The following is a 26429-nucleotide window of genomic DNA, read 5'->3' on the forward strand; positions in this document are numbered from 1 at the left end:
CAAATTTGATTTGTTTTAACTATTTTTATTGTTCCCCTTTTCTTATAAAACAGAGATTCATAATATTTCTTGTGCCTTTGTTTTTGTTTTTGATATGCTTTTCCAAAGTATGTTGCTCAGAACAGTAATTTAATTAGATAGCCCTCAAGAATGAACCCTATAGTCAAATATGTTTTGGAAAATGCTTCATGGAATATGCGTTTAGGAGGTTCACAGCATATATTAAAATAAAAAGATTTATGTATGTATTTGAGAAGAATAAAATTTATAAGTTCTCAAGTAAAGGAACATTAAATTTTGCCTTATCAAGCATTTCCTAACGTTTTTTGATCTCAGATTACTCTCCTCTCCCCCATACCTAGGGATGATACTTAAAATATTTAACAGCCAATACATTGGCTCAACTGTCTGTCTCTCATCTGCTCTTTCAGAGCCCAGATCCCTAGGGGGGCTGCAGTTCCCACCATTGACCATGCAAGCATAACTGGAAGCATCTGTTAGCTGGGAAGGGGAGTTTGCAGATGGGCCCTGGGAATTGCTTTCCAGGGTGCAGTGCCTTCTCCAAGGTCACTGTCTCCTCCACTGGGGCTCAGGCTGATTGGCATAGGCACTAACCAATCAGAGCAGGTGCTCCTCTTAGTGCTGAGCAAATTTCTTGAGGACCTCTGCTGTGCCCACCTTCAATCTTTTGGTTGCTGGACTGTGAGGAAATCTAGGAGGTCTCCAAGGGAGAGGCCATGGGGTAAGACTGGCAGAAGTGCTACTCGGAGAACTTAGCGCAGTAACTATTTACCAACTGGTCTGCAAATATTAAATATTTTCACTTCTGTACCCTTGAATCAATGTATCCTGGCTGTTAGTATTACCCATGATGCATGTAGCACTATCTAATTCTAATTTTGTGGGACAACTTTGAACAACTGCTAGTCTGTGCTGTTTTGGGCATGTGGAAATGCATAATTTTTTCTCTCTCTGTTAATTGTTACAATGCCATAATGTTTAAACACGTAGCTCTGCTGGAATTGAGAATTAAATTTTGATTCAGTTGCTGAGCTTTGAAAAATCAAGGGGCAAGAGACAGCATTAAACAATGGTGGCAGACACCTTGAAGGATCTGGACTGGTGATGTTATAATAAAGGGAAAGTATCCAATGACATACTGTAAGCTCTCTGAAAAGAAAGTTACTAATGTATGTCTGAGCTGGTCACTCTGTTGTCATCCTGTCACATTGAGATTTCAGCTAAACACACACACACTACACACATACAAATGAGAGTGAGTCCATGTAGAATCCTCATGGAGTCATCCTCATTTGCCCTTGTAGAGTATACTTTTTTAATGTAAACATATTCATTAAATAGCTCAAGGATAAGTTGATAGAAATGATAAGAAACTAATTATTGCCCCCCTCTAGACTGGTTCCTACTTCTCTAGCCTCCATTCCTATTATCCCACTAGGAAAATTAAACCATTCTCTCATCGCCAACAGAGTCCTGCTGACGTCCACCTGTGGCCGGGCAGCATATGCCAGGGGAGCCGTATTTGCTCACCCTGTCCTCCTCCCGCTACCACCACCCGCCCCCAGTAGGTTTTGGCATCTATTTGTTGGTTCTTGAACTTGTGAGTATTGTTTAGAATAAAGATTAGAAAAAGTTATCTGATGAAAGGAGCTAGAGAAAGGCTAGTGAAATTTTGGAGACAAGCAAGTCTTAGGAAGGAGGGGACGTTGACCTAGGAGTGGGGGAAAAATATGTCAAACACCAAGATCCAACTGAGTGAAGAAAGAAGTCTCAGGTATTTCTTAGAGATCTGGAGGAAATTTCACATCAGCATGAGTTTGAGGGGGGAAAAAGATGAATATGGAAGGAGGATCTAAAGAAATTTGTGGTTTATGGATAAGATCTGTGAAAGTTTTGAATGCTCTTCAAATATTCTTGGCTATCAAACCACTGTTTGTTGGATTGGGATAGAGCGCAGGCTGGTCCAGAAGAAAACCAGTTATATATTTGGGTAACACAAGGTGCCCTCTAGTTCATGATGCTCTGCTCTGATTACTTCCCTTTCCTAAAATCCTACCCATTTTCCATTTTCAAGTGCAATAGTTCTTCAAGAAACTTTACATAATACCCCAATCTTCTCTGATTTGCAAAGTCACCTAAATTCTATAAAGTGTTGACTATTATCTAATTATATATAATTGATTATTTAATTTATAATATAATTAATTAATATAAATACACATACACACACACAAATTTTAGGGGGAAAAATGCCCTGGATCTCCTCCAGCCAGATTAAATTCTTAATCCCTTAATTGCAGGATCATAAATTATGCAGCTTTCTTGCTCCAGTCCCTGGTCCAGGGTAGCTTCTTAATGCATGGTGATGAGGTTGTTAACACAGACTTCTAGTAGTCTCCATGGCCTGTAGGAATTTATACTTTTATCACTATCAGGAATGAATTAAAATGGTTACATTTTTTATTTCTGTTTAAACCAACTTTAATGTCTAAGCCTTGTTAATTCCTATCTATAGCATTGGACTAAACACATTATAGCCTTATATTTCTGCCTATCAAATAAAGCTGTGAGATTTTTGAGAGTGGGGGCAATGTGTTGTATCCTGGTACATAGCACAGAGTCTGGTACATTTTAGGAGTTCTACAGATGTAAATGAATGAATGGATGAATTGGGATCTCATATATGTAAAAAGAAGGCTAAGAGGAAATTGTATGTTTCCTTTAAATTGAAACAAACAAAATCAATGGAAAAACTGTGGTATAGAGTAAGTAACACAGGGCTTAGGATCAGAACACCTGGATTCAAATGTTAGCTGGCAATTTATCAGTTGTTTTCTTTGAATAGGTCACTTAGGTTCTGTCAACTACTTTCTTTAAATACAGATAATATTTCCTCCTGCACATGGTTGTAATGATGATCTAATGAGATTACAATTCTGAAATATGTAATAAACTTTGATAGAGATGGTGATTAAAGTCTATTGATTCAGTCAGAATTAATAAGTTATTAACCAAGGGCTAGATAAAGATGAGAGAATCTCCAAAAAAGATAGGTCAGTGCCAAGAAGTAATGTCCTCCCAACTCCAGGTTGCTTAACACCAGAAAAGGCCACTGAGTAAGGCTGTGAAATTTCCTTATTATTAAGATGTTTTCTTACTCTTAAATAATAGGAAAAGACTGAATGACCTTTGAAGGGACTGACCCACCATATATTCTATGACTCATGAAAGGAAACGCAGTTTGTAGATAAATCAGGAGAACCTGCTTTTCCACTGTGCCAAAGATAAAGCAAAAGTTTGAAAATGTCAAATCTACATAAAAACTCTTTATTTTTGTGGTCAATTCAAGAGACACCCTCATCTCTTAATCTTTTAAACTTAACCACATTCTTTATGCAGTGTAGGTACATTAAGGAGCAGTAAAGAGATGGAGTTTTAATTTTTACCAATTCAATTTAAATGCAAATGTTAACCACTCACATGATGCTACTGTGTACATAATTAAGCATCATTATATACTACATGAATCATCTAGAAACTTCCCGAGAGCCATGCTACTATGTAAAACATGCATTGTACTGACAAGCAGGCAAATGACGTATACTCCTGTCCTCATTAATTCTCCTTTTGAATTATAGGTCAACTGATTATGGAACCACTTATGAGAAGCTGAATGATAAAGTTGGTTTGAAAACAATTCTAAGCTATCTCTACGTGTGTCCCACCAACAAGCGTAAGGTAAGACATGTATATTCAGCATGCTGCTTATTCATGATGTGACTTCTGTCTTGGTGGGCCAACCTCTCTAGCTACATAAAAATCCATTACGGTCAAGCTGGGATTAGAGATGTAAAGACGAGTTGATGATGGAGGTTAAGGTGGTAAAATGTCTGAAACCTCATAATTCTCAGGGCAACAGCTGTGAACGTGGGAGGGTGAGAGGTAGGTATATCATTACCATTTCCGAAAGGCAGCTCCTAGGAATGGGTCTCCTTGAGTGGATGCTGTCTTGTAAAAGCTCGGACTAGTCGGTCACAAGAATCAGAATGAGCCTTGACAAGATGGAGGAAAAGGTGGGGTTTTCATCTGAAGTCTCCCTGTTTTCCCTTGACATGAGTAAATAGATTAACTAGAATTGGGATGAACGTGTCCTCCTGGTGCACATTGGATATCTCATTTATAAGGTTTATTCAGCCTGCACACAAATGTCGGGATGGAGACACTGCTGGAAGGAACCTTGGAGATCATCATATGCTGCAACCTCATTTTATAGATGAGAAAGGTGAAAGGTAATGCTTTGCCTCTTTGCAGAGTTATGGGTGCAGTTGGAACTAGGATTCAGGTCTCTTGGTTGGCAGTCATACTATTTCTGCTGTATTATACTGCTCCTGGTAAGAGGGTTTATCTCCTCTTCAGAGAGAAATATTATTTTCTCAAGGAAGGCAATATTTGCTTTTAAATGAGAAAGACTTGCTTGTCTTAGGAGAAGAGTGTCACTACATCCGTTCTTCAGTTTTTATAAACTTGCATTGTCAGATTCTGAATTCTGACATACAGTTTCTAAGTGTTGTGTGAATTGCATGAAATCACAGTATCCATCAGGAAAAAGTGTTGTTCATTAGTATGTACTAAGTCGTGTTCTTTTACGACAGTAGCAGTGATATCCAGGTTCTCCATTCAGATCTGTCAGTAGTTACTGTTAGTGATCTTGGGTAGGTATTTCATTTTGTTACCTGAACTCTGGGAGGTGGATGAGAACATCTCTGAATGGTCATTCCTTAACTCTGGCTGCACATCCAAAGCACTAGGTGATTCCCAAAGGTGCAAGCTTTCATCTCACCCCTGATATGACTGAAGAACTGGATTTTAAATCTAGTTTAACGATAATTAACTTAAATGTAAATAGCCACCTGTGGCTGATGGGCCCCAGTATTAGACAGAATAGCTCGATAATGTCAACCTCACAAATGTAGAGATACAAGCTGATACATTCCTGTCTTCCCCTTACTGACTAATTACTGGCCCATCATCAGCAATTACATTTAAACAATTTGACCTGCTGTTTAGAGTCCTAAATGGAAGAGCTGAACTTATACCCTTTAGTTTTATAATGCGATTTAGTTATGTTTGTTAGCTTTGAATCAATTCTTAAATTCCATATTGATTTTTTCCTCTAGTTTCACATTTTCAGTAAATTTCATTTAACAAATCAACAATCTGTAGGTATCATAGGATACAAAGAGAAATAAGTCAGCATTCCACCCTCAAAGGTCCTGTATCCTAGTCATAAATGCAATATGACTTTTTTGTCATTGAAAGGTCCTTTGACTCTGCTTCCACCTAACAGATGACTTTGTGTGAGACATTTACATTTTCCCATTTGTAAAGTGATAGATACAAAAACGAAGGAATTTACAGCTGGAAGAGACCTTAAAATTGTTCTTAGAATTGTTCTAAGTTAGTGATAGTCTTTGTTTTATTGATGGTGTTAGAGAGGAATATGATAAAAAAAAAAAAAAGTAAGATGCCAAATAGTGAATAGTGAGCATAGGATTTTCTGTAGCAGCAGAATATGTGACTCCAAGATGGTTTGCAGGAGCAGAGCTTGAAACGTGAGACTCTCAAGTCCAAAAGCAGCTCCTAAGATGGGCAGGAAAGCTTAGAGGGAACACAGCAAGGAGCCCCATCTTCTAACCCATTCACGCCAGGGTACCAGCACCATGGCCCTGCATACTTAGTCTGTAGTCATCTGCAAGACTTTGAAAAGTCACTGGCCGTGGCATTTGGTGAAGATTAAAGCTTGGCAGACCCTATCTCCACAGAAAGAGAAGTCCTTGTCCATGACTATTAGAGAACAGCTTTTTCTGGGCCTTTTGCCTTCCAGAAACAGAGGCGGACCTGAGCTGTTTAAATCACAGTGTTTATGGGTGAATCTAAGCGGCGGGATCTTTTCTTGTACAGATAAATGAGGCCTTCAGGGTCACTTTCTGAGATGCTGATAGACTTAAGAAATATTGGAGGACGATGAAGGTCTTTACAATGGTGCAAAAATCAATAAAGGTGACATAGCAGTATATTTGTGTATAGTTTTTCTACTTATGAGGTGAATTTATCACCATGAAATATGTACTTTCTGCCCCCAAAGGGACTTACTTGAACCAAAGAGATAGTACCTATACAACATTTTAAAGTGTGAGTATATTTGCCCCCAATCAATGAGAGTTTATGTAAAAGAAAAGAAAGAAAGAAAGAAAAAGCAAAAAAGAAGAAGAAAAAAGAAAGAGATATCAGGCTCTCTTAATTATACAGGACAAAGGCACTCAAGTTCACTGCAATTCTCCTAAGACTTGTGCATCCTCCAGTGAAAAGGCAGGCTCCCTTTCTAGGGTTGTATTAATTCTTTTCTGTCCCTAGGGTGCTATCTAGCAAGTTAACATCTTTTGTACCAGATATGTCTCTCTGCTTTTCACATCAGTGGGAGCAACTGGAATAAAACTGACATCAGGGAAACTGCCTTGCCTTCCCAGAAACCTGTTTTGCCTTCACATGCTTATTGCTATTTTTAGCTGCTTGTGAGGACAAGCTCGGTTCTTCAATCAACGTGTTCCCAACAGCGGGCATCATGCCCTGGCTTTGCAGACAGCTTGTTAGGGGCATTACTGGGATCAGAGTCCAGAACAAAACTGGCCCTTATTTACAGTTTAAATTAATGATCATCCATTGGCTGTTTCTTCGCAAGCCTGCTGTAAATGACAGCAGCTTTCCTTGGATATGTCTGTTACAGTAAAAACTGTAATCTCATTGTAGGTCAGTCTAGGAAATCTTGACTAAGAGACATAGAAAGCCTATTCCCAGGATTATCCTAGCTCATACATACCCTCTTTCAGCAGAGCCCTGCACCTGGCCTCTGATAGATGAGGTAGGCCTCCAAGAACAAGCATAAGTCAATCCTCTCCCCAGAGGAGAGGCAGGGTAGCTATCTGTCACCATGTCTCCAAAGGAGACCACTCCCCAACCCAGTCCATGATAAATCCCAAGGCTCGTTGGCGTCAGCAGTGCTTTATTGGCTACATACATACAATCTTCTATGAGAAAGGATGATTTAACATGCACCTGGAATGAGCAGCTGGGATGTGGAGGATCGTGATGGAAAGAACTAATATAAATGTAACAAAGAAAAACAAAATCAGTGCTGAAATCTTAGTCTCAATCTTAAATTCTCACTGAGTTTATTTGTAGTCTGCCTAAAAAGAAAACTTCTTGATACTATGAGTGTATCTGTCAGCAATACCTTTCCTCTCACCCCCAATCAACCTTAGCTGCTCTCTCTTCACGAGGTGTGCTATAACATCTTCAAGGATTAAAGAATACAAAATCCCAAGTGGAATACACTGGGGGAGAAAAGAAAAAAAAAAGTGTTTTGTTTTTAAACTTGGAGCATCCACTTCATTTCATTGTTACATCCTTGTACCCTCCATGCCTTGTGTTCTCAGCAAAGAAGAACCCTAGAGAGTATTTGCTCTTTATATTTCCTGTGCCCCTCCATACCCCAGTTTCTTCTCCTTTCTGTGTTATCACCACTTAATTAATACTATTCCTGCTGAGAGAGGCTTCCAAGACTTTCATCCTATAAATAGGCCCCCAGCTCCTCAGACGCATTGATCATTTTTGCAGGTCCCTCGGTACATGCCAGCATTAAACACTGTTTGCATTTTCTCCAGATGTTTAGGTTTTAATTACCTTACTGTATATGGCACTTTCTAAATAAGCGTTTGATTATTGACTCTTTGCCTCTTCTCTTTATATCCAGGGCATGCTTAATTCCTCTTGTCATCTCCTCGGGAGAGGAAATATATATATATATATATTTCATGCAGGTGACTTTTGGGGACAGAAAAAAGGTATTGTTGATAGCAGCTGCCAACTTCTCTTAGGAAAAATATGGAATCATTGAATCAGAACCTAAAAGATGTCAGAGGTATTCAGATTCTGCTTTTTCATTTAACAGATAAGGCACCTGAGTCCTTAGAGTTTAGTGACTTGCCTGAGGTTACAGGCAACTGGTGAAAGAAGAGCTGAGATCATTAGACCTTTAACGTGAACCTCAAATGCCCTCTATTCCACAAAATGTAATCAATTCCATTAGTCAGATATTCTCACTCCCTCCAATTTTCCAGGCATCTACTTCTTGTTTCTAGCACTTTTCTCTCACTCCTGATGAGTCAGTTTTGACCCTGTCTAATGCTCCATTTAGAATGAGAGGCCCCAGAGGGGATAAAGCACCTTCTTCAGCTTCCTATGCTGTAACAGGCCAAGCATAGTGTCTGGGGGTATGGTAGGTCTCCAACACATGGCTGAGGATTTCACCTGAGCTTGGTTGAGTGTGGGGCTCCTAGGCTGGAAATTGAAAAGCAAAGTACATTGTAACACCAGCTTTGACTCATTTATTTTCTCTAATTATGAAATTAATTCTTTCAAGTGAATAAATAAGGATAGTAAAAATCCCTATAGATTTTAGTCATTTCTAGGCCAAAATGTATAATTTTATCTTTTCTAGCCAAAAGGAGCATGATTAATATTTAAAATGCCAGGACTTTGCATAGCACTCACTCGACATTATCTGGCGAGGCCAAGGGGAACCAGTGTATTGTATAATACATCAAAGGGGGTACATGACATTTCCCTTGGCAGATACTCCGCAGTTGCTCATTCCACCCTAACTCTTTCATCTGTCCCTTTGTACACAAGATCATGCATTTGCCTCTAATCTTTTAAAAATAACATCTATTTCATTCATAAAGAAGTGCATGAACTCTGAGACATAGTGGAAGTGCCATTTTCCAAACTTCCCTACACTTAACCTGGGCAATGATGGCTAAAGGAAGAGATCATCTCCTTTGATCCTTCTTCGGTACGGTTGAGTGTGGATACTGGTTCAGTCCATCAGGCTCTGTTCTGTTCTCTTTTCGAGCATTCCAAAAGAAAATCAAATCCAAAAAAACATGCCGCACGTACATTTTTTTCCTCTGGGTAATTTTCCAACAGTCATCCAAACCATTGGGTTTCAAACAAGCTGCCGAATAGTAAGTGCAAAGTGCTCTGTTTGAAACGGGCAAAGTGCCAGGAGCAAGGCCCACTAGCACACCCCCCCACTACCTCAGGGTGGTCCTGGAGAGCCCTCTGGGACTTCTGGGCTCCACGGAACACCGTTGGGGAAAAATACTGAGCTAGGCCATCCTCCCTCTGTATACTAAACTATACCTGGAACAACCATGTACCTTGTTCAATTTTATATAAATCAAAGCACCTGGGATAACATTCATGAATAAATAAATGTGAATAAAACCACAAACTTCGAATTTAGCACATTATGTTAGTATAGTTGATTTTTATTGAATCTCATCTGTGTCTAAGAAAAAAAAATAGCAGGTTTATAATATACCAAGTTTCCCAGAACTGATCCAGTTAAGTAGTAAATTACAGCTTTATTCCATGTGGTGTTAAGTAGTGCTAAGTACTTTTTTGTTGGAAAGAAACTTCTTGCATAATTAACATTACAAATTTGCCATTCCTCATTTGTAAGATGTTGTGTCTATCATATGTCAGCATCTAATACATTAAATATTAATTGTGAATTGCTGATTAAAAAGTTGTATCTGTATGAAGATCAACTTTACAGGATGTTGCTCTTAAAATTCAGAGTTTATTAGTCACAATTATGTTTAAAAAATATGCACGTAGCTAGCTAGACAAATGGGTAGGTAGAAAGGTGATAGATCCACAGATCAACTTTTTCTAAGTATAGATAATGCTTTCTGGTTGACATCAGGTGATATTTATCAAAATGGGAACAAATTTAGAACTCTGCCTTTTGGTTTTATTCTTTTTTAACAAATGAAGCTAATCAGGATAAATATAGTCTGAGTTGGTCTCCAGATATTATGAAGTAAGACTGGTCCAGAAACTGCATGTTTCTTATACCACTGACTGGGTCTGAAAAGGTAGGTTACCTCTCTGGCCAGGTGAACAGAAGTTTTCAAAAAGGAAATGAAGCCTGAATCAGAGGCTGATCATTCTTCACATATGCACAATTGACTACCTGCTCAAACTTCTTTGGGGAGCAGTTTTTTTTTTTTTAATTTAGTTATCTACCTGCCTATTTTTTAATTTATTTTTGCCTCATCATCTGTTCTTATTAGAACTTGTATTCTCTGAAGTCTGGCTGGCCTAGTGTTAAATGCCCATCCATTACCCTTTTATGAAGGTCAAATGCATTATTTCAGGTTGGTTCCAAGTTACGCTCTGCTGTGGAAAATGGTTGGAGGTCTTTTCAACATTCTGGTCTGTTTGCTTCCAGCATACTCCCTGTGGCTTCTCAGAGGTTTCCATCATCCGGTGTTTGACATACTGTATCTAGAACATTTGTTTCTAGTGAATAGCCCGAGCCGCTCTCAGGATGGATGGAGTGAATGCTGGCCGCCACAGGAAATTGCCATATTTACTAGGGTGGGAATGTTTCTCTCCAATATATCAGATCTGCCTCAAGCTTTCTCTTGGTGCTGTCAGGAAAAACAAAGTCAATGTCGATGAATCTTTAATAAAACCACCCCCCTTCCCCCACCGGAGAAATTAAGAGAATACCACCAGCCTCAGGGGCTAAATCGCTTCCATGTAAACATTCCTTCTTCTGACCTGACCTTTCTCCTGACCGAATCTTCTTTTGATGGTTTTGTCTCGAGGCACCCATCTCCCAGTTTACTGAGTCCCTAACTGCTAACATACTTCTCATTCCATAACCTTCCAAGTCAGCTACTTAAAATAACTTTTCCAGAACAAAATACTATCATTTGTAGGCAATAAGATGGGCTTAGATCTTCATGGGTGAAAAGGCTTGCACTATGGAATATACATTTTGGAGACTGGGAAAGAGAAATCTCTTCTTCTGGCTGCTTGGGGCTGTGTGTGTGTGTGTGTGTGTGTGTGTGTGTGTGTGTGTGTCTGGGGACTAGAATACTAAGTATTGCCTTGATTGACAGCATCTGCCACCCAGGAATGAGCATGCTTGTAGTGGAGAAGAGGATGAGCTGGATGAGTCCAAAAAATAAAGAATGGAGAAAAGCAAAACATCTGAATACACAGTCTCTCACAGATAAGAGAAGAAGGGGTACAGGAGGAAAGGGCACAAATACTAAGCCAAGAGAGAAGATGGCGGAGATTACTACAAAGCATTTTAAGTAACAAAGTAGTGATGAGAGAAAGCTAATGCAAAGAGCATGGTGAGCTCATAAGGTAGAAAAAAAATAATAATAAAATCAAAAATATTTTCTACAATAGATTAAGAATCTCTTGAGATCTCTCAGGGAGAGGAGAGCTCATTTACCGGGAACTTATTAGGGCTTTCAGAGGGAGTACAATTTACCCTTATCTCTCTGTTCTTCCTCGGTGCTTTCAGAGGGGTAAAGGATGTTGATGGCTGTGGCCGAAATTGGTTTTGCCAGAAAGGAAAACACAATTATGACTCAAGTGTGGGGGAGTAGCAGGCCTCGATCAAGGCTCCCCAGCTCCCCAGCAGCAGATTCAAATATCACTGCTGCTGCCTGCAACTTAATGAACTTTTGTCCTTTTAATGCCATCTCTCCTAGCTACTCCCCAACCCTCTGCATAATGGCTTCTTCTATTTACGTGTACACCTTGTAATTTCTGCACTTGTCAGGTGTACCAGCTCAGCACCTATTTGCAATCACTGTGGAGCTACGCTTTGTCATTTGAAGGTGGTCATTGTGCATTTTTGCCTGGTGGAGTCATAAGTTGTGGTGTAGTGGTTCATATAATGGACCCTGGAGCCAGTCTGCCTGGCTTTAAATTCCAGCCAAGCCATATACTAGTTGTATGCCTTTAGACAGGTTTTATTTGTTGGTTTGTGTGTTATTAACCTCTTCATGATACAGTTTCCTCATGTCCAAAATAAAACAGAATGATTGTGTCAATATCATAAGGTAGTTATGAAAAGAATCAAAACAAGCAAAGAACAGTGCCTGACACATAGCAAGCATTAGATAAATGTTAGTCTCATTGTTACCACTATTATCTCTTTCAGATGACTTGGCATTGCCTTATGCTGTCATTTGTCAACCCAACCAAAATTATTAAATGTCTGTTTTGTGCCAGATCTTTTTAAGAACTAGGAAGTAGAATAAAAATATGAGACATTGTCCTTTCTTTTAAGGATTGCGCAGTCTGGTAGAGGAGATGAATGTATAAAACAGTCAACTACAGTATAGAACTTATGTATCATAATAGCTGTGTACATAGAACTCTATCTTTGGGGATTCAATGAAGGCTTCATAGAGAAGCAAATATTCGTCAAAGGAGAAGGGAAAAAGAAGATGAAAACTGTCTTTCAGTGTATGTGTAGTGAGAAACCAGCACTCATAGACCACAGTGCATACATAACTTTGATTGATTTGCAAATATTAAATGAATAAGCATGTGCCTATTTTGACTCTTAAAACATGCTAATTTTCATTTATATCTGGTTGTGCTAGTTAGACCCCCAAAAATGCCTTCATGACCCATTTGCATTATAATTCTAAAATAGTAATAATAGATTGTTATAAACTTTTTATATAACAATAGATTGTTACAAACTTTTTTTCTGTCTTGCTTATGAAATCAGTAAGTGGGCAGTGTGACATTATTAAGATTTAATTAATAAAAGTAAATGTTACCTTATTACAGTTGATTGATACTGATATAGTCAGCATTTGTCTTAACTACTGGTCATTCAGAACTACTGATGAGATTTGGAGGTACAATTTTAAGAAGTCAATTGACGCATTTTATTGAACACTTGGCTTGTGCCCAGTTCTTTGAAAGCTCATCAGTGACTGTTTAAAAAAAAAAAAAGTGTGACCCTTACATTGCCCTTAAGGAGTTTACCATCCTGCTGCGGGGATACAATTAAAGAACAGTGCAAGACAGAAGATGATGGACTGCATGGTAGAGATGACAAAGGCTCTAAGAGTTTAGAGAGGAATGTAGTCTGGATAGTCAGGAAAACAGCATGAGAGGGGCTTAAATTGCTCAGTGAAGCAGACTGGTATGACACAGGGTCATGACATTCACAGCAGAAAAACATAATTTAGTTGAACCAACATTATTTAGTGCGAGGTGGTAGAGATGCAAACGCACATAAAACAGGGCGCTGTCTGCAAAAATGGAAATTGAAGAGAGAAGGAGGTAGATAGAGATGAGCGTAGGTTTACCCTGTTGCAGGCACTACACCTTTCATTTCCTGAAATCTTAATAATTTGATAATATATATTACACATCTTACTCTTTTGCATTCTAAAAGTGCTCCTTAAAGTCTCCTTTGCTTATCCTAATTGTTGATTATGAAAATATAGTTTCGGGCGCCTGGGTGGCTCAGTTGGTTAAGCGACTGCCTTCGGCTCAGGTCATGATCCTGGAGTCCCTGGATCGAGTCCCGCATCGGGCTCCCTGCTCGGCGGGGAGTCTGCTTCGTCCTCTGACCCTATCCCCTCTCAGGTGCTCTCTCTCTCTCTCATTCTCTCTGTCTCAAATAAATAAATAAAATCTTAAAAAAAAAAAAAAAGAAAATATAGTTTCTTTAAATTTGTTGAATGCTTAGGAGAGAGCCCAGATTATTAGGGCAATAGGTGAATATCAGGGATGACACACAGAATGAGGAGTATAGAGTCAAAGCAGCGGCAAGAGAAACAGTGTAGCATTTGCAGAGGGTGTGGGGGAGCGTCTGGTATTCCAATGACTAGCAATTCATTGTTTCCCCTACTGCTACTTTCTCAAAGGGATCCACATTCTCCTGAAAGAGAAAACGGCTACAGCTTCTTAGCCAATGCTGATGCTCTCTCATTGACCAAACACAAATTTCACTAGGATGGATGTAGCTTTAGGAGCTAAACCCATCCCGCTTGACCTAAGTAATTGTAGTGTTTGAATTCCAGAGGAAAAACAAAAACAAAAAATGAACTTGAGCTGAGGAAAAAGATGTTGGATCATAGGAAGGCACTTGTCTGTATTGAAAGCAGTCTAATTTGAATTTATGTTACGTGGTATGTTTGTGGGTCTCTGCCCCTTACGCTTTATTAATGCCTTATTTAGCCAGCAGACTTACGTATTTTCTCCGCTGGCTAACGCTGTCTTTGTTCCTTGGGCCCAAGCCCTTTGTGCTTCCATTTGGAAGTGTGTTACTGACATTTACAAACTCCCACCGAGGGCTCAGTCAGTTACCACCATAGATGCCCATTGTTCCAAGAGAGCTGACCTTTACCCCTAGGCACCAATTAAAATCTATTGCTATTCACCCCTGCAGTGCTTCCTGTAATTCTGGCTCACTGCCCAGTGTAACTGGTAGGATGCCTTCTTTTTAGTGCCATCTTCTTATTTTTGTTCCCCAAACAAGAGAGTGACCTACAAATGGAAATGCGTGCTTCTGGGAAGAAAAAGAAGCAGACCATCAGAGTGGACAACTTTTCAGTTGTCCATTGACAGTTTTCAGTTAATTGCATTTTGTGTCAACACAAATGAAAACCTTAAATAAATAGTATAATTAAGCAAAATTTGGGATATTGCCTACAGGTTTATTCCACATTCACATATCAACAGAGTTCTCCAGTCACTCTGTGGTGGTGATTTGTGGCAAATTGCAGGGCCATTCTGCCCGAAGCATGGCTGGGCCTGCTCCATGGCAAGCTGACAGAGACCAAAGTCCCAGCTTGGGGGAAGCCAGGCGCCAAGCCCTCTCTCTACATGTCACATTGTATGTGTTACCCGCACAATGTGAGGATGGTAGGCTTTTAGGCAAACTTAAGTTCCTTTCTGTAATAAATTTTGAGATCAGGGTGTTTAGTGCTGGAAGTAGTTTGTATGAGATCACAGATGCTCATCATAAAAAGATTGCTATTTCTGGCCAACCAGCAAATTAAGATGTGCTAGTTTGGGGAAACAAACATGGCCTTGTATTCAGAGGTGTATCACCTCCTTTGCAACTCGTTCCACTCCTGTATATCCCCACCCTCTGTGCTCTGGGGGTATGATGATGCTGACATTTTAATGGTGTTTGAAGACAAATTCTAGTGACCCAGTTATTTTAGTAGAAAATGGCTATAATGTAAACATAGGGACAAGTGGCCCAAGAACAGGGTCTTTATACTCAGATTGTGACAAACAGTCCCGATTTGCTTAAAATAAATGGAGCTTGAAATTTGCCTTTCCCTGTTTAGTTTAAAATTCCAGAGCTAAGCAAGTTAAAGCTCGACGGAAAGCGCCGTCCTCTTCTTGTGGAAATAGCCTCTCCCTCCCACCTTGTCCCCTGCACTGCTAGTGTGAACCAGAGTGAGAGAATGCAATTCTTTGATCGGGTTCCTGGAGTTGTATTATGCTCCCCCTTTTCTCCTCTCTTTACTATTTGAAATTTTATACACTTGTGAAGATTATACTTGGTATGAGGGCTTAAAATTTCCCAAGAGCCACCAACATTTCGCCTTTCCCACCCTGCAGCCTTGGTAGAGCCTGAGAGGGTAACGTGGCGAGCAGGAAGCCACCTGGCTCCCTGGAGATCCATGTCAGCATTCCATTACCCGGAAACCAGTGGAACCTACTTAAGCTCATATGACAAAGCCCAGAAGATTATCAAACCCAAACCATTTGGCTCCATTTATTACAAATACAAACTTTCATCCATGGTTCATTATGTTCCTCTTATGCAAACCCAACTCGGGAATTACGAAGAACTCTTAAATAAATATGTGGGGGAGAGTGTGTTGAGATTGGATATTACCAATCTACAACTGCTTAGTTTGTTTCTACTTTCATTTCCCTCACTCCTCCCACCCTACCTTTTCCCCTTCCTTCCATAGTCTCTCTCTCTTTGTCTCTCTTGCTTTCCAAAGCTTATTTACATGAGAGAGTAAGAGAGAGTAACAAGACCACCTTATATATTTCACACAGAATATATTTTCAAAATGATTACAAAAATGTGTATGTGTGTGTGTAATCATGGCATGCCTACAGAAACAATGGGTGGCGAGGAGAAGTTATAATATTTTGTACCTGAGACCTTGTTAATAACTGGTGGTCTTTAACTAGAACCCAGGTCTTTGCATTTCTTGTCTGTGTTCCTTCCATCATAGTTCACCATTCCCTAAATATTGCCCCAGCTGTCTTGTGGGAGGTTACTTTGTGATAGTATCCTTGAGACTAAGTGCTGATTCCTCTGTAGACCTTTAATAAATTTCACGTTTGAAATATGAATTATATAATCTCAGATAAAATGCAAAGCACAGAGAAAATGTAAAGGCAAACCATATGTCACATTTGAAGTCAGCTTGTATAAAATCATTCGGCTTCCTGCTTATCATTTCATGATAATAGGCTTGGCAGCTTTACAGGATAAACCTGATACTTTTAGAAATCTGAAAAGGACTCCGTATATACAGTCCCAAGGAAACTTCCTTTTAACCCCAGTTGAATTGGGGCTAGATTTGCTCTGGCAGGAGGATGGACAGAGTAACCCTCATAGTGCCTTTGCACTCTGCCATGCCACCTGTGACTGGCATATTCCTTGTGCTGGCTCTGACCTCTCCCAGGGGCCCAGTAGGCTCCCTCTGTTGACTCGCGATGTCTTTTTATGAACCCTGGGTTGTTATTTTCCACGAGAGGGAATGCATATCAGAAACGCACCTCTCCTGCCATCACACCTGTGGCCAGTGACCTGAGGAGCAAAACAACTAGCCAATGTTTGGTGCAAGGATCTACTGAGAAGTCGACTCCATTGTCCTGGAGGGTGCTCCCTGGAGAAATCCCACCTGAGAAATGGTTCTGACATCATTGCCTGTACACACTGCAATGGACTTGTTCTTCCCCTTGTACAGCTATAATCATGGGCTCTGATTAGATCTTGTGACTCCATCATTGCATTTAAAGTTTGAAATATGCCACCATTAAATCTCTAGACACCAGCTTTTTCTGCAGAGGCTACTACTCCCTCTCAATTCCTTAGATATCCTCTTCTTCTAAGCAATTTCCTCTGTAACAGCAGTGCCAAAAAAAAGAAGAAAAAAAAATACCCTGTTAAGATTTGACACACGGGCCCAAGTATATAAACTTCCGGACTGCCCCCCCAACTTGTTTTTTCACTTTTTTCTATATTAAATGTATAAAAGAAAGTATGAACATTATAAAAGGGAGAGACGCAAAAGAAGTATTAGAAAGGAAATTGTTTCAACGAGACCTGAATTGGAACCCAAAATCTTCCTTTGCCTCTTGAGCTAAGAAATATTTGGAGTAACCCAGACTCTCACACTTGTCAAAGAAGTAATAGAACAGTAGGCTTCCTGCTCCTCAAATCAGTGAATACAATAAACTAAGCTGTAAGATACGCATAGATGAAATGTCCTGAGAACATTGCCATGTATGAGGATAGTTGATGCAGAAACAGAACAAACAGAACAAAACTCTGAAATCAGCAGGGAAAGCACCATAAACTCCATTTTAACTTTGAGAAAAGTAAGTGTCAAAAAGTGAGTTGTCCAGGGGCACCTGGGTGGCTCAGTTGCTTAAGCATCTAACTCTTGATTTCGGCTCAGGCATGATCTCAGGGCCATGAGATCAAGCCCTGCATCAGGCTCTGCATTGGGCATGGAGCTGCTTGGGATTATCTCTCCCTCTCTCTCTCTGCCCCTTCTCCCCCTCCCCCACTCATGGGTGCTCTTTCTCAAAAAAAAAAAAAAAAAAAGTAGTTGTCCCGGTCATGTAGCTGGTAACTGCACATAGATTTGGCAGCATGTCTGCAGATTTTCCTGAGCTTCTTAGTTAATATTCACCCTCCCTATGTACTAAAGAGTATAGTCTCCCTAGAGCCACAGTTATTTCCTGTAAGAGGGCATGGGGGACAATAGCATCTGCTCGAGGAAGTGAGCGGTAACAGTAGTTCTGGTTTTTAGCCATTTATAGAAGAATGCTGTAGCTTGAATGTTTTACTGTCTGTTACCTGATATATGTGAAAATCCTTAAAAATACATCCACCTGCCTTTCAGGAATTAGTGGAATGAAGTGGCCAAATTAATACTAAGGTTCCTAAGCCTCCACATATATTAGATGTAGGATCATCTAGGGAGATTGTTGAAATGTAGATTCTGGGTCAGAAGCTCTGAGAACCCGCGTGTTAACCGGCAGATCCCGCCTCTCCATCTCCCTGTAACTGCTGCACACAGACCTCGGGCCACACTTTGTCCAACAGGGAAGAGCTGCACTAAGAGTAAGGTATCATTTTTCAGTGTCTCTCTCGGTTTCATTTTCCTCTATAAAAGTAAAATAAGTTGGTACAGTTCTTGGCGTTGGTGACTCAAGTATATTTAAGTTATGTGTTTGGAACCAGCCGCCCTCTGCTGGACGATGGAAGATTTGATGTGAAATTAGACTGTTTCTCACCATGTGTCCTTTTGACAATTAAAACTGGATTCATCATTCCCCTCACAGAAGGACAACTGTATATGCATTTGATGGCCGGGTGGGATAAAGGTCAAGAGCGTGTAGACACACTCGGGGCAGTTTTGAGATTCAAGGACATGGGTTTAAGAATCTTTAGTAGGAAGTTAGGAAAGCACAAGGTATAGGCAGCGGGTTGCCCTTCTGCTCTTCCAGCTAAGAATGAAGTAAATAGGGGCTGGGATAAATAATTCTTAGTCACTTTAGTGCATAGAGCTGCTTACTAGCAATTTAACTTTGCAGAGCTGTGGGGAGGCTACTGTTACAGCGTTTCAGAGATATTTGTTTAGCTCGGGGGCTGCGGGGGCTTCTTGAAATTTTACTTGTTGAGAGTTCCGCTCCATTATTCCAGGGTTCTGACTTCATTCCTTTGCCCAGCAAGTGGCTCTGTGTTGGTATGAAACACAGGCACCCACAGAGGCTGCCTAGATAAAAGCTGCTGTTCCTCGAGCCCAGGAGAGAGGAACATTAAAAAAAAAAAATGGCAGCTATATTTTGAAAAGCAGATTTGGGAATAAATTCGAACATATGCCATTGTCTGCAAGATGAATGACAGGAGGGGGTTTCATTGCTTTGAGTTTGGACCAGTGAAAGTGTAGTTTTAAGGAAGCATGGCAGTGTGAACTCTCACCTGTCACTGAACTTGAACCCACCCCAGCTCCCAAAGGAAAGAAAGATGGTCGTGAACATGAGTACTTTTTACTTCATGTCTCTGAGGCCTCCCCTTCCGTACCTACAAACACGAGATCAGTGAAATAAAAAATTAAGGAAGAAAAGGACCAATGTGAGTTGGAAAAAGAGACAGATACAAATGCACAGACTGGGTTCCCTCACTTTAATCCAGAGCCAGATACACATATTGGCCTCCCATACAGATTCTGGAATTCTTGTTCATACTGAAGGAGAGTCTGTGAAGGCTGTAAAATGAATGGAAGAATAAATGGTTTAGATACCACCAGATGCCCCCTTTCCAGTCCTTTGTACTCAGCAGCTCAGCCTTCCTCTGCCCCAGCCTTGCCAAAGCTTAGCTGTCACTCATCTCCATTTTGCAGTTTGGCTGTCAGGTCTTTCAAGTTCCTGGGGTGACAAGTGGAACTGAACAGGGCTGGGAGGGGAATCCTGGCACAAGAGGGCCTTCCTGGGAGACCAGTGTGGATCGGGTCCCACTGTCGTCTCCAAAGGGCAGCCTGCCTGCAGAGCAGATCAGTCAAGGGAAGACTAAGTTCCTCCATCCCTGGCACCTGCTGTATCTGTGCCAAGCCCCCAGTCAGGCTTCATTTCTCATGCCCAGGAACTTGGAGGAGACTTTTAGTCTGGGAGGGATTTGTTTGTTTGTTTTTGATTATATACCTACATAGTCTGTCCCTAGCCCCCCACTCCAACCCCCAAAAGCAAGAAAGCTAGCAGGCAAGAAAGAAAGGAAGGAGAAAATTTGCCTTGGCTCGAGAAAAAAAATATGCAAAGATTGAATCTGAGTCTGATGACTTGGCTCAAATCCCATATCTTGTTTTCTTTACAACTGGCAGTAAAATGGACAACTGCTTCAAAACCATCTCAGCTTTTCTCTGAACAAGTTCAATATCCTTTTTATTTCCTTTTGCTCTTCTGGGTTAGCTCTTAAAGTCCTTTAGGAAACAAGAAGCAATGTGATTGCTGGATGTGACAGTGAGAATGGGCAGAATAAATCAGGGGAAGTGGTACCTTTGTCCCACCTACATTTAGGCGATGCTGAAGGGTAGTTACGAGTGCGGCTCCTAGGGGCGCCTGGGTGGCTCAGTCAAGGGTCTGCCTTCAGCTCAGGTCACGATCCCGGGGTCCTGCTCAGCGGGGAGTCTGCTTCTCCCTCTCCCTCTGCCCTTCCCCCTGCTGGTGCACTCTCTCTCTCTCTCTTTCCCTCCCTCTCAAATAAATAAATAAAATCTTAAAAAATAATGTGTGGCTCCTAGAAACAACCAACCTCTACCCCATACCCCAACTTCAGTGACACTGGTGTGTGTGCTTGAGGATGTACTTCTCTGTGCAGTAGGTAAGATGACATGGATGGAGGGGTGTGGTGACAAAGTATATGGTGAATACTCCTGAGTACTGTGTTCTAGATCTTTCTTTCAAGATACCAGCTTTTGCCTTTTGTGAACTCAAAAGCCAGTGGACATTTCATTCTGATGTACCTTTTGTAGGAGAAACTCAAAGTGCAATTGCAAAGGAGAATTTTTTTCCAGTGTGTGTGTGTGTGTGTGTGTGTGTGTGTAAGACAAACTCTACCTGCTATTGCAGGTCATATTTGCTACAAGGTGCAGATGGTTCTATTTTAGGCACGTATGGCCTAGTACCAGTCTTGGGAAAAGAGAAGCCAAGAGAAATGATAATCATTCATTCTGAGTTGTAGAGTAGATGCATTTCAGAACCAGTTAACAGCATCCAAAACATCTTATTCTATCTGGGAAATGGAGAAGGTACTAATTCTTCTGCCTCAGGATTATTAAAAGAGTAAAATGCAGTCATATATGAAAAGATGGTTTGATATTTCAAAACTAAGGTTCGGATGTACAAGATCAATGTTTTCATAGTTACTTCCAAGACAGCGTTTTGGAAAAATGATGGGGAAGGAAAATGTGCTTTATATGAAAAAGGCATTAGTTGAGGTATGGAGAAACATGTACGTGAGAGAAAAAAGTAAGAAGCGGATTCCTCTAGGATCATGTCTGGCACGGGTGCGTTGGTTTTTGCAAAATTGTGAAAGTGCCACCTACAGAGTAGAGGGAATTTTAGAGAACAAAGATCTCTAACTGGGATGGAGGTAGCAGACTCTTCTGATTTTAATTACCACTCCAGCTAACAAAAGACACCCTCTCATCACTTTGCCTTAAATATTCTCTTGTCTGATATATATGCAAAGCCACACAGTTTTGGGTGCTACCGTTTCTTTACCTGTGAATAGAGATAATAGCACATTTCCTCTTAGCTCACTCCTCAGGGGCAAGGACCAGGAAATGACAAACACAAAGGGATGCATATTTATTGAGCTAAATTCACTATTTTTCAACTGTATTTATACCACAGGGAAGAAACTTGGGGGAGGGTTTTGAAGGACTCAGGAAGAGGAAAAGCCCAATCTTGGCCAATGGGAAGATTTAAAGAATGCTCTGACCTTGTCAACCAAGGAGGGAATCATCGTAGATGACAAAGGAGCCTGTGGGGATCGGGCGCACCATACAGATTCTCTGTATCACTTAGCTCCCTAAACTGCTTTGCCCCAAAAGTAGTTGGAGCTCCGCAGCTGGTATTTTATTGGCGGAGCAGCCTAAGAAGACTGCAGGGGAAGAGGTTTTTGTTACAAAGTGCCTGGTGGAATGCAATTACTTGGAATGGAATCTGGCCAGGGCAGTTGCTGTTAATATCACTTACCCTTGCAGAAAGTTTCCAGGGAGCCTTCCTGGCTCTGAGCTGGTCAGGACCTCTGTTTTACATCTTAGTGAAGAGCCTGCAAAACCACACAGCCGGAAATCAGCCGCCAAGAAACATCACTCTTCTTGCATCCATCTGTAAACTCAACATCTGAGCCCACAGGTGAGGAGCAGGCTGTCAAAGCCGTCCCCATGCTAAGTCAGTGAAAGTTTATTATAGGGTGTCTTCGTTGCCATTTCAACAGAAGTCTACATTTTCAAGAGGGGCACCTTCTCATTCACTGTTACTTTTTGGTCTCTATCCTGACCACAAACATTAGGAGCAGAAAGTTTTTTTGTTTTGTTTTTGTTTTTTTTTAAAAGATTTTATTTATTTATTTGAGAGAGAGAGAGCACAAGCAGAGTGAGCAGCAGGCAGAGGGAGAAGGAGGCTCCCCACTGAGCAGGGAGCCCCACGTGGGACTCGATCCCAGGACCCTGGGATCATGACCTGAGCTGAAGGCAGACACTTAACCATCTGAGCCACCCAGATGCCCCAATCCAGCCCTGCATTCTTCTTACTGATGGAATCACTCTCGTCCTCACCTCCTCTTCCTCCTCCTTTCTGCGGAGCGATTGTCATGTTAGCAGAGTGCCTTTTGAGAGTGTCATTGACTTACATTTCAGTACAAGTGAAGCAGCCATGGGAGTAATCTAAAGAGAAAGATGGGAAAGAAAGGGAAACCACCAAGTTGGGGTCCCTTGAGTTAATCTCATTGTGCTGAATTTCCAAGGGAAGAAAGATGGTACACATATGTGCTTTTCTCCCATGGCTTTATTGATATTCTGTTCAGGACTATGAAAATTAAAATACAGTTTCTCAGTTCCACTTATAGCATGATGGTAAGTGAGTGGGACAGGATGTTGAAAAGAGCCAAGCAATTATGCATTTGTCATGGGTAATGGGGAAGGTGGAGTTGTCCTCTTTATTTAAAGGGCGGCTTCTTCCATCAGATGGGCTCTAGTCCCACAGGACTTTGCTTGCTTTAAATTCATAGTTTCACTGTTGTTCTGAATACCCAAGTGTAGAGGTTGCTACATGAAATGCTCTTTTCTCTATTTCCTTTAGATTACTATGATATGTGATATATATATATATGTATGTATTATATATAAAATATTGTATATATTATTAATACACACACCCAGGGGAATAAAAGCTAATAAATGCTATACCCAAATGCCACATGGGCATATAAATCAATTTCTGATGGCATGAGTTCACTATTGGGAGCTCTGAATGACAAGCCAGTCAATAGGCCGAGTGGCCTTGGGCAACTTGTCTTATCTTCCTGGGATGTGGGAATAAAATAGCGTCATAAGATTTTTTTTTTTTTTAAATGAGTTAAATGGATAGTAACCTTAAGATCTCATATAAATGCGATGGGATTCTTTCTACTTAACATATTCTAGTTCCTTTGATGTCTACTACAATCTGCTCTCTTTAACTGACCTTTGCTTTGTAAGACTAAGTAGTAATTTGTAGCTTCTGGCCTCTGCATGGGGTTCCTGAAGGTAATAGATTCCAAGCCTTACCTCTTCGAGGAGTAAATTAATCCTTTAAAATCTCTACAGTTAGTGCCTTATCATCCTTATCAGGCTTTCTGATACTTGTTAGATAATATCCTTTAATCTAACAAATTGATTTGTTATCTCTAAACACCATTGTAGTCTAATTTGCAGCAATGATATCCATTAACAAGTGATTACAGTGAATAAACTTAAATGCTATATATTGAGATAAAACACCTTTTCAAGTCCTTTCGAAGGTCTGGGGACTGATAAATCTGTAGTGCTGAGGAAGGCTGAAGAGGTTATGACAATTGGTTCTTGAGGTTGATACAAATGGTTTTAAAATTCAATTTCTTATAGTTTGCACATAATCTTAGGGCCTCAGTGAAAGGTCATTCTGAAAATACTGAATAACTGGAGCTAGTTTGCATAAGTAAATATAAGTGAATTCTCTTTTCTTAGTGCATTCATATCCCATAGAATGGGTTCTCTATCTTCAGAACAGTGATGTGCTTTCCCAGAACACCTCCTTTAATTCTCAGTACACCTCTGTGCTCTGGGATCTGCTGTAATGTGATATGTTCATGGAGAGATCCACATATTTTAGTATTGTTTGTGGGTGCACCATGCTCTAGGGGATTTCAGTGCTCTGTTGAAGTGGATTTTCTAGATAACCTTAGTTTAGCTTTTAGAACACAATAGTGCCTGGGGCGCCTGGGTGGCTCAGTTGGTTCAGCATCTGACTCTTGATTTGGGCTCTGGTCATGATCTCAGGCTGAGATCGAGCCCCACGTGGGGCTCCGTTCTTGGCATGGAGCCTGCTTGAGATTCTCCCTCTGCTCTCCGCCCCCCGCCGCCTTGCACTCACACAGGAGCGCTCTCTCTAAATCTCAGAATCAAAGACAATACTGCCTTTCTTTTGTTTTACTTAAAAATATTTCAAAATTATATGCTCACCTTCCTTATTAAAGAAAATACTCTAGATTTGTTACTTTCTTCATTATATGAACTTTAAATAAATTTTTCTTTACAGTGGTTGTGGTGTATAAATTTCCTTTATTGATTGAATTTTCTTTATTTTTTGTTGTGGCTAGCCTGCTTTGCTTGCCTCTGTTTACCATATGGAAAAATTTCTCCTTAGATAACTAATTTCCTGTAGCTACACTATTAAGGTTTTCATTTTGCTACTTTTAATAAGGAATTTTCAAATCTGAAATGGGAAAGAAATGAAAATTTTATAAAGGTTTAAGTTGAAACAATTATATTTTGATTAGCTTCTTATGACAGTGAAGGACTTCTGTGGCCCTCTTAACTAGTACTGATGAGTGGATAAAGGAGATGTGAAATATATATATATGTATGTGTATGTGTGTGTGTGTGTATATATATATATATATATATACATATATATATATAAGCTAGAATATCACTTAGCCATCAAAAAGAATGAAATCTTGCCATTTGCAACAGTGTGGTTGGAGCTAGAATGTATTATGCTAAATGAAATAGTCAGAGAAAGACAAATACTATATGATTTCACTCATGTGGAATTTAAGGAACAAAACAGATGAAGATAGGGGAAGGAAAAAAAACGAGAGGGAGGCAAACCATAAAAGACTCTTAAATATAGAGAACAAACTGAGGGTCGCTGGAGGGAAGGTTGGGTAGGGGATGTGCTAGATGGGTGATGGGGATTAAGGAGGGCACTTGTGATAGGTAAGTGATGGATCACTAAATTCTAATTCTAATTCTACTCCTGAAACCAGTATTACACTATATGTTAACTAACTAGAACTTAAATAAAACTTGAAATTAAAAAAAAAAAGGAAAGAAAGAAAAAACTAGTGCTTTGCCTGCTAACCTGTAGTAACTCTCTACCAACGAGGGACATTCTTTCTAAATGACATAAATTTTCACTGCCTGGCTGTTCATTCCTATCCCATAACACTTCAGACAGCGGTGTTTGCTTACCACTGACGTATCACGGATGAAATTCTAGCTTGATTCACCCAAACTTCTAGGATGCAGCTTTGCTATAGTGATATCTATATTTGAAGGTCCGTATAGGCTCTTCAGAGCGGAGTCACCCCATGTACTTGAAGCAGAGAAGAAATGGGTACATTCTGAGTGAAAAAGAGAAGCAAGGTACAATCTTCCTGCATGTAGTTCCATCCTCCCTTGGACCTCGAAATGAAAGTGTTGGAGCCCCACCGAGATGGGCCTTGCTTCTATCAGTATGGCATCCTAGGCTGGGTAAGAGCCTTCTGTTGAAGAAGGTACATGGCCCCAGATCACACCTCATTCCTCTACTGGTAACACTGGGCTAGATAACTTGATGTGGTTCCCACTCTGGTGTGGGGCTGTTCATGATGGACTTGAAAGGGTAATAGAAAATATTTCTGAAGAAGTGAGACAGATTCTACCACAGAGTTTCAAATTGCTTTCAGGCCACTCAGCTGTATTTGTAAAGGTTATATGGGCATGTGCCAAGCTTCCAGCTCTGTCACAGACTAGGCTGTACTCCTTAAACGATTCAGCCATTACTTATTGAACATCTATATGGGAGGCAATAGTCTAATGTATGGGATAAGATGGGCAGGATACATCCTCTCCATTGTTTGCAGTCTAGTGAAAAAATGCATGTTATGGAGTAAATACATAATTTCTTTTTTTTTTCCTCTTTTTTTTTTTATTCTTATGTTAATCCCCAACATTACATCATTAGTTTTAGATGAAGTGTTCCATGATTCATTTTTTCTGCGTAACACCCAGTGCTCCATACAGAATGTGCCCTCCTCAATACCCACCACCAGGCTAACCCATCATCCTCCCACCCCCCTCCCCTCTAGAACCCTCAGTTTGTTTTTCAGAGTCCATCATCTCTCATGGTTCCTCTACCCCTCCGATTTCCCCCGCTTCATTCTT

The 26429-nt window shown here is 40.4% G+C and overlaps 1 protein-coding gene across 1 annotated transcript in view; it reads left to right on the forward strand.

Moving 5' to 3' along the window:
• Positions 1-1751: 1751 nt before the first annotated feature.
• Positions 1752-26429, forward strand: part of LOC145722009 (VPS10 domain-containing receptor SorCS1-like) — a 65480-nt gene continuing 40802 nt past the window's right edge. Inside the window, exons 1-2 of the mRNA XM_081823070.1 lie at positions 1752-1795; positions 3660-3759. Coding sequence (XP_081679196.1) covers positions 1752-1795; positions 3660-3759 — 144 coding nt within the window. The remainder of the gene's footprint in view (positions 1796-3659; positions 3760-26429) is intronic.

The sequence above is a fragment of the Leptonychotes weddellii genome, chromosome 6, assembly GCF_054177405.1.
Source record: "Leptonychotes weddellii isolate Sample4059 chromosome 6, ASM5417740v2, whole genome shotgun sequence".
Taxonomy (NCBI): domain Eukaryota; kingdom Metazoa; phylum Chordata; class Mammalia; order Carnivora; family Phocidae; genus Leptonychotes; species Leptonychotes weddellii.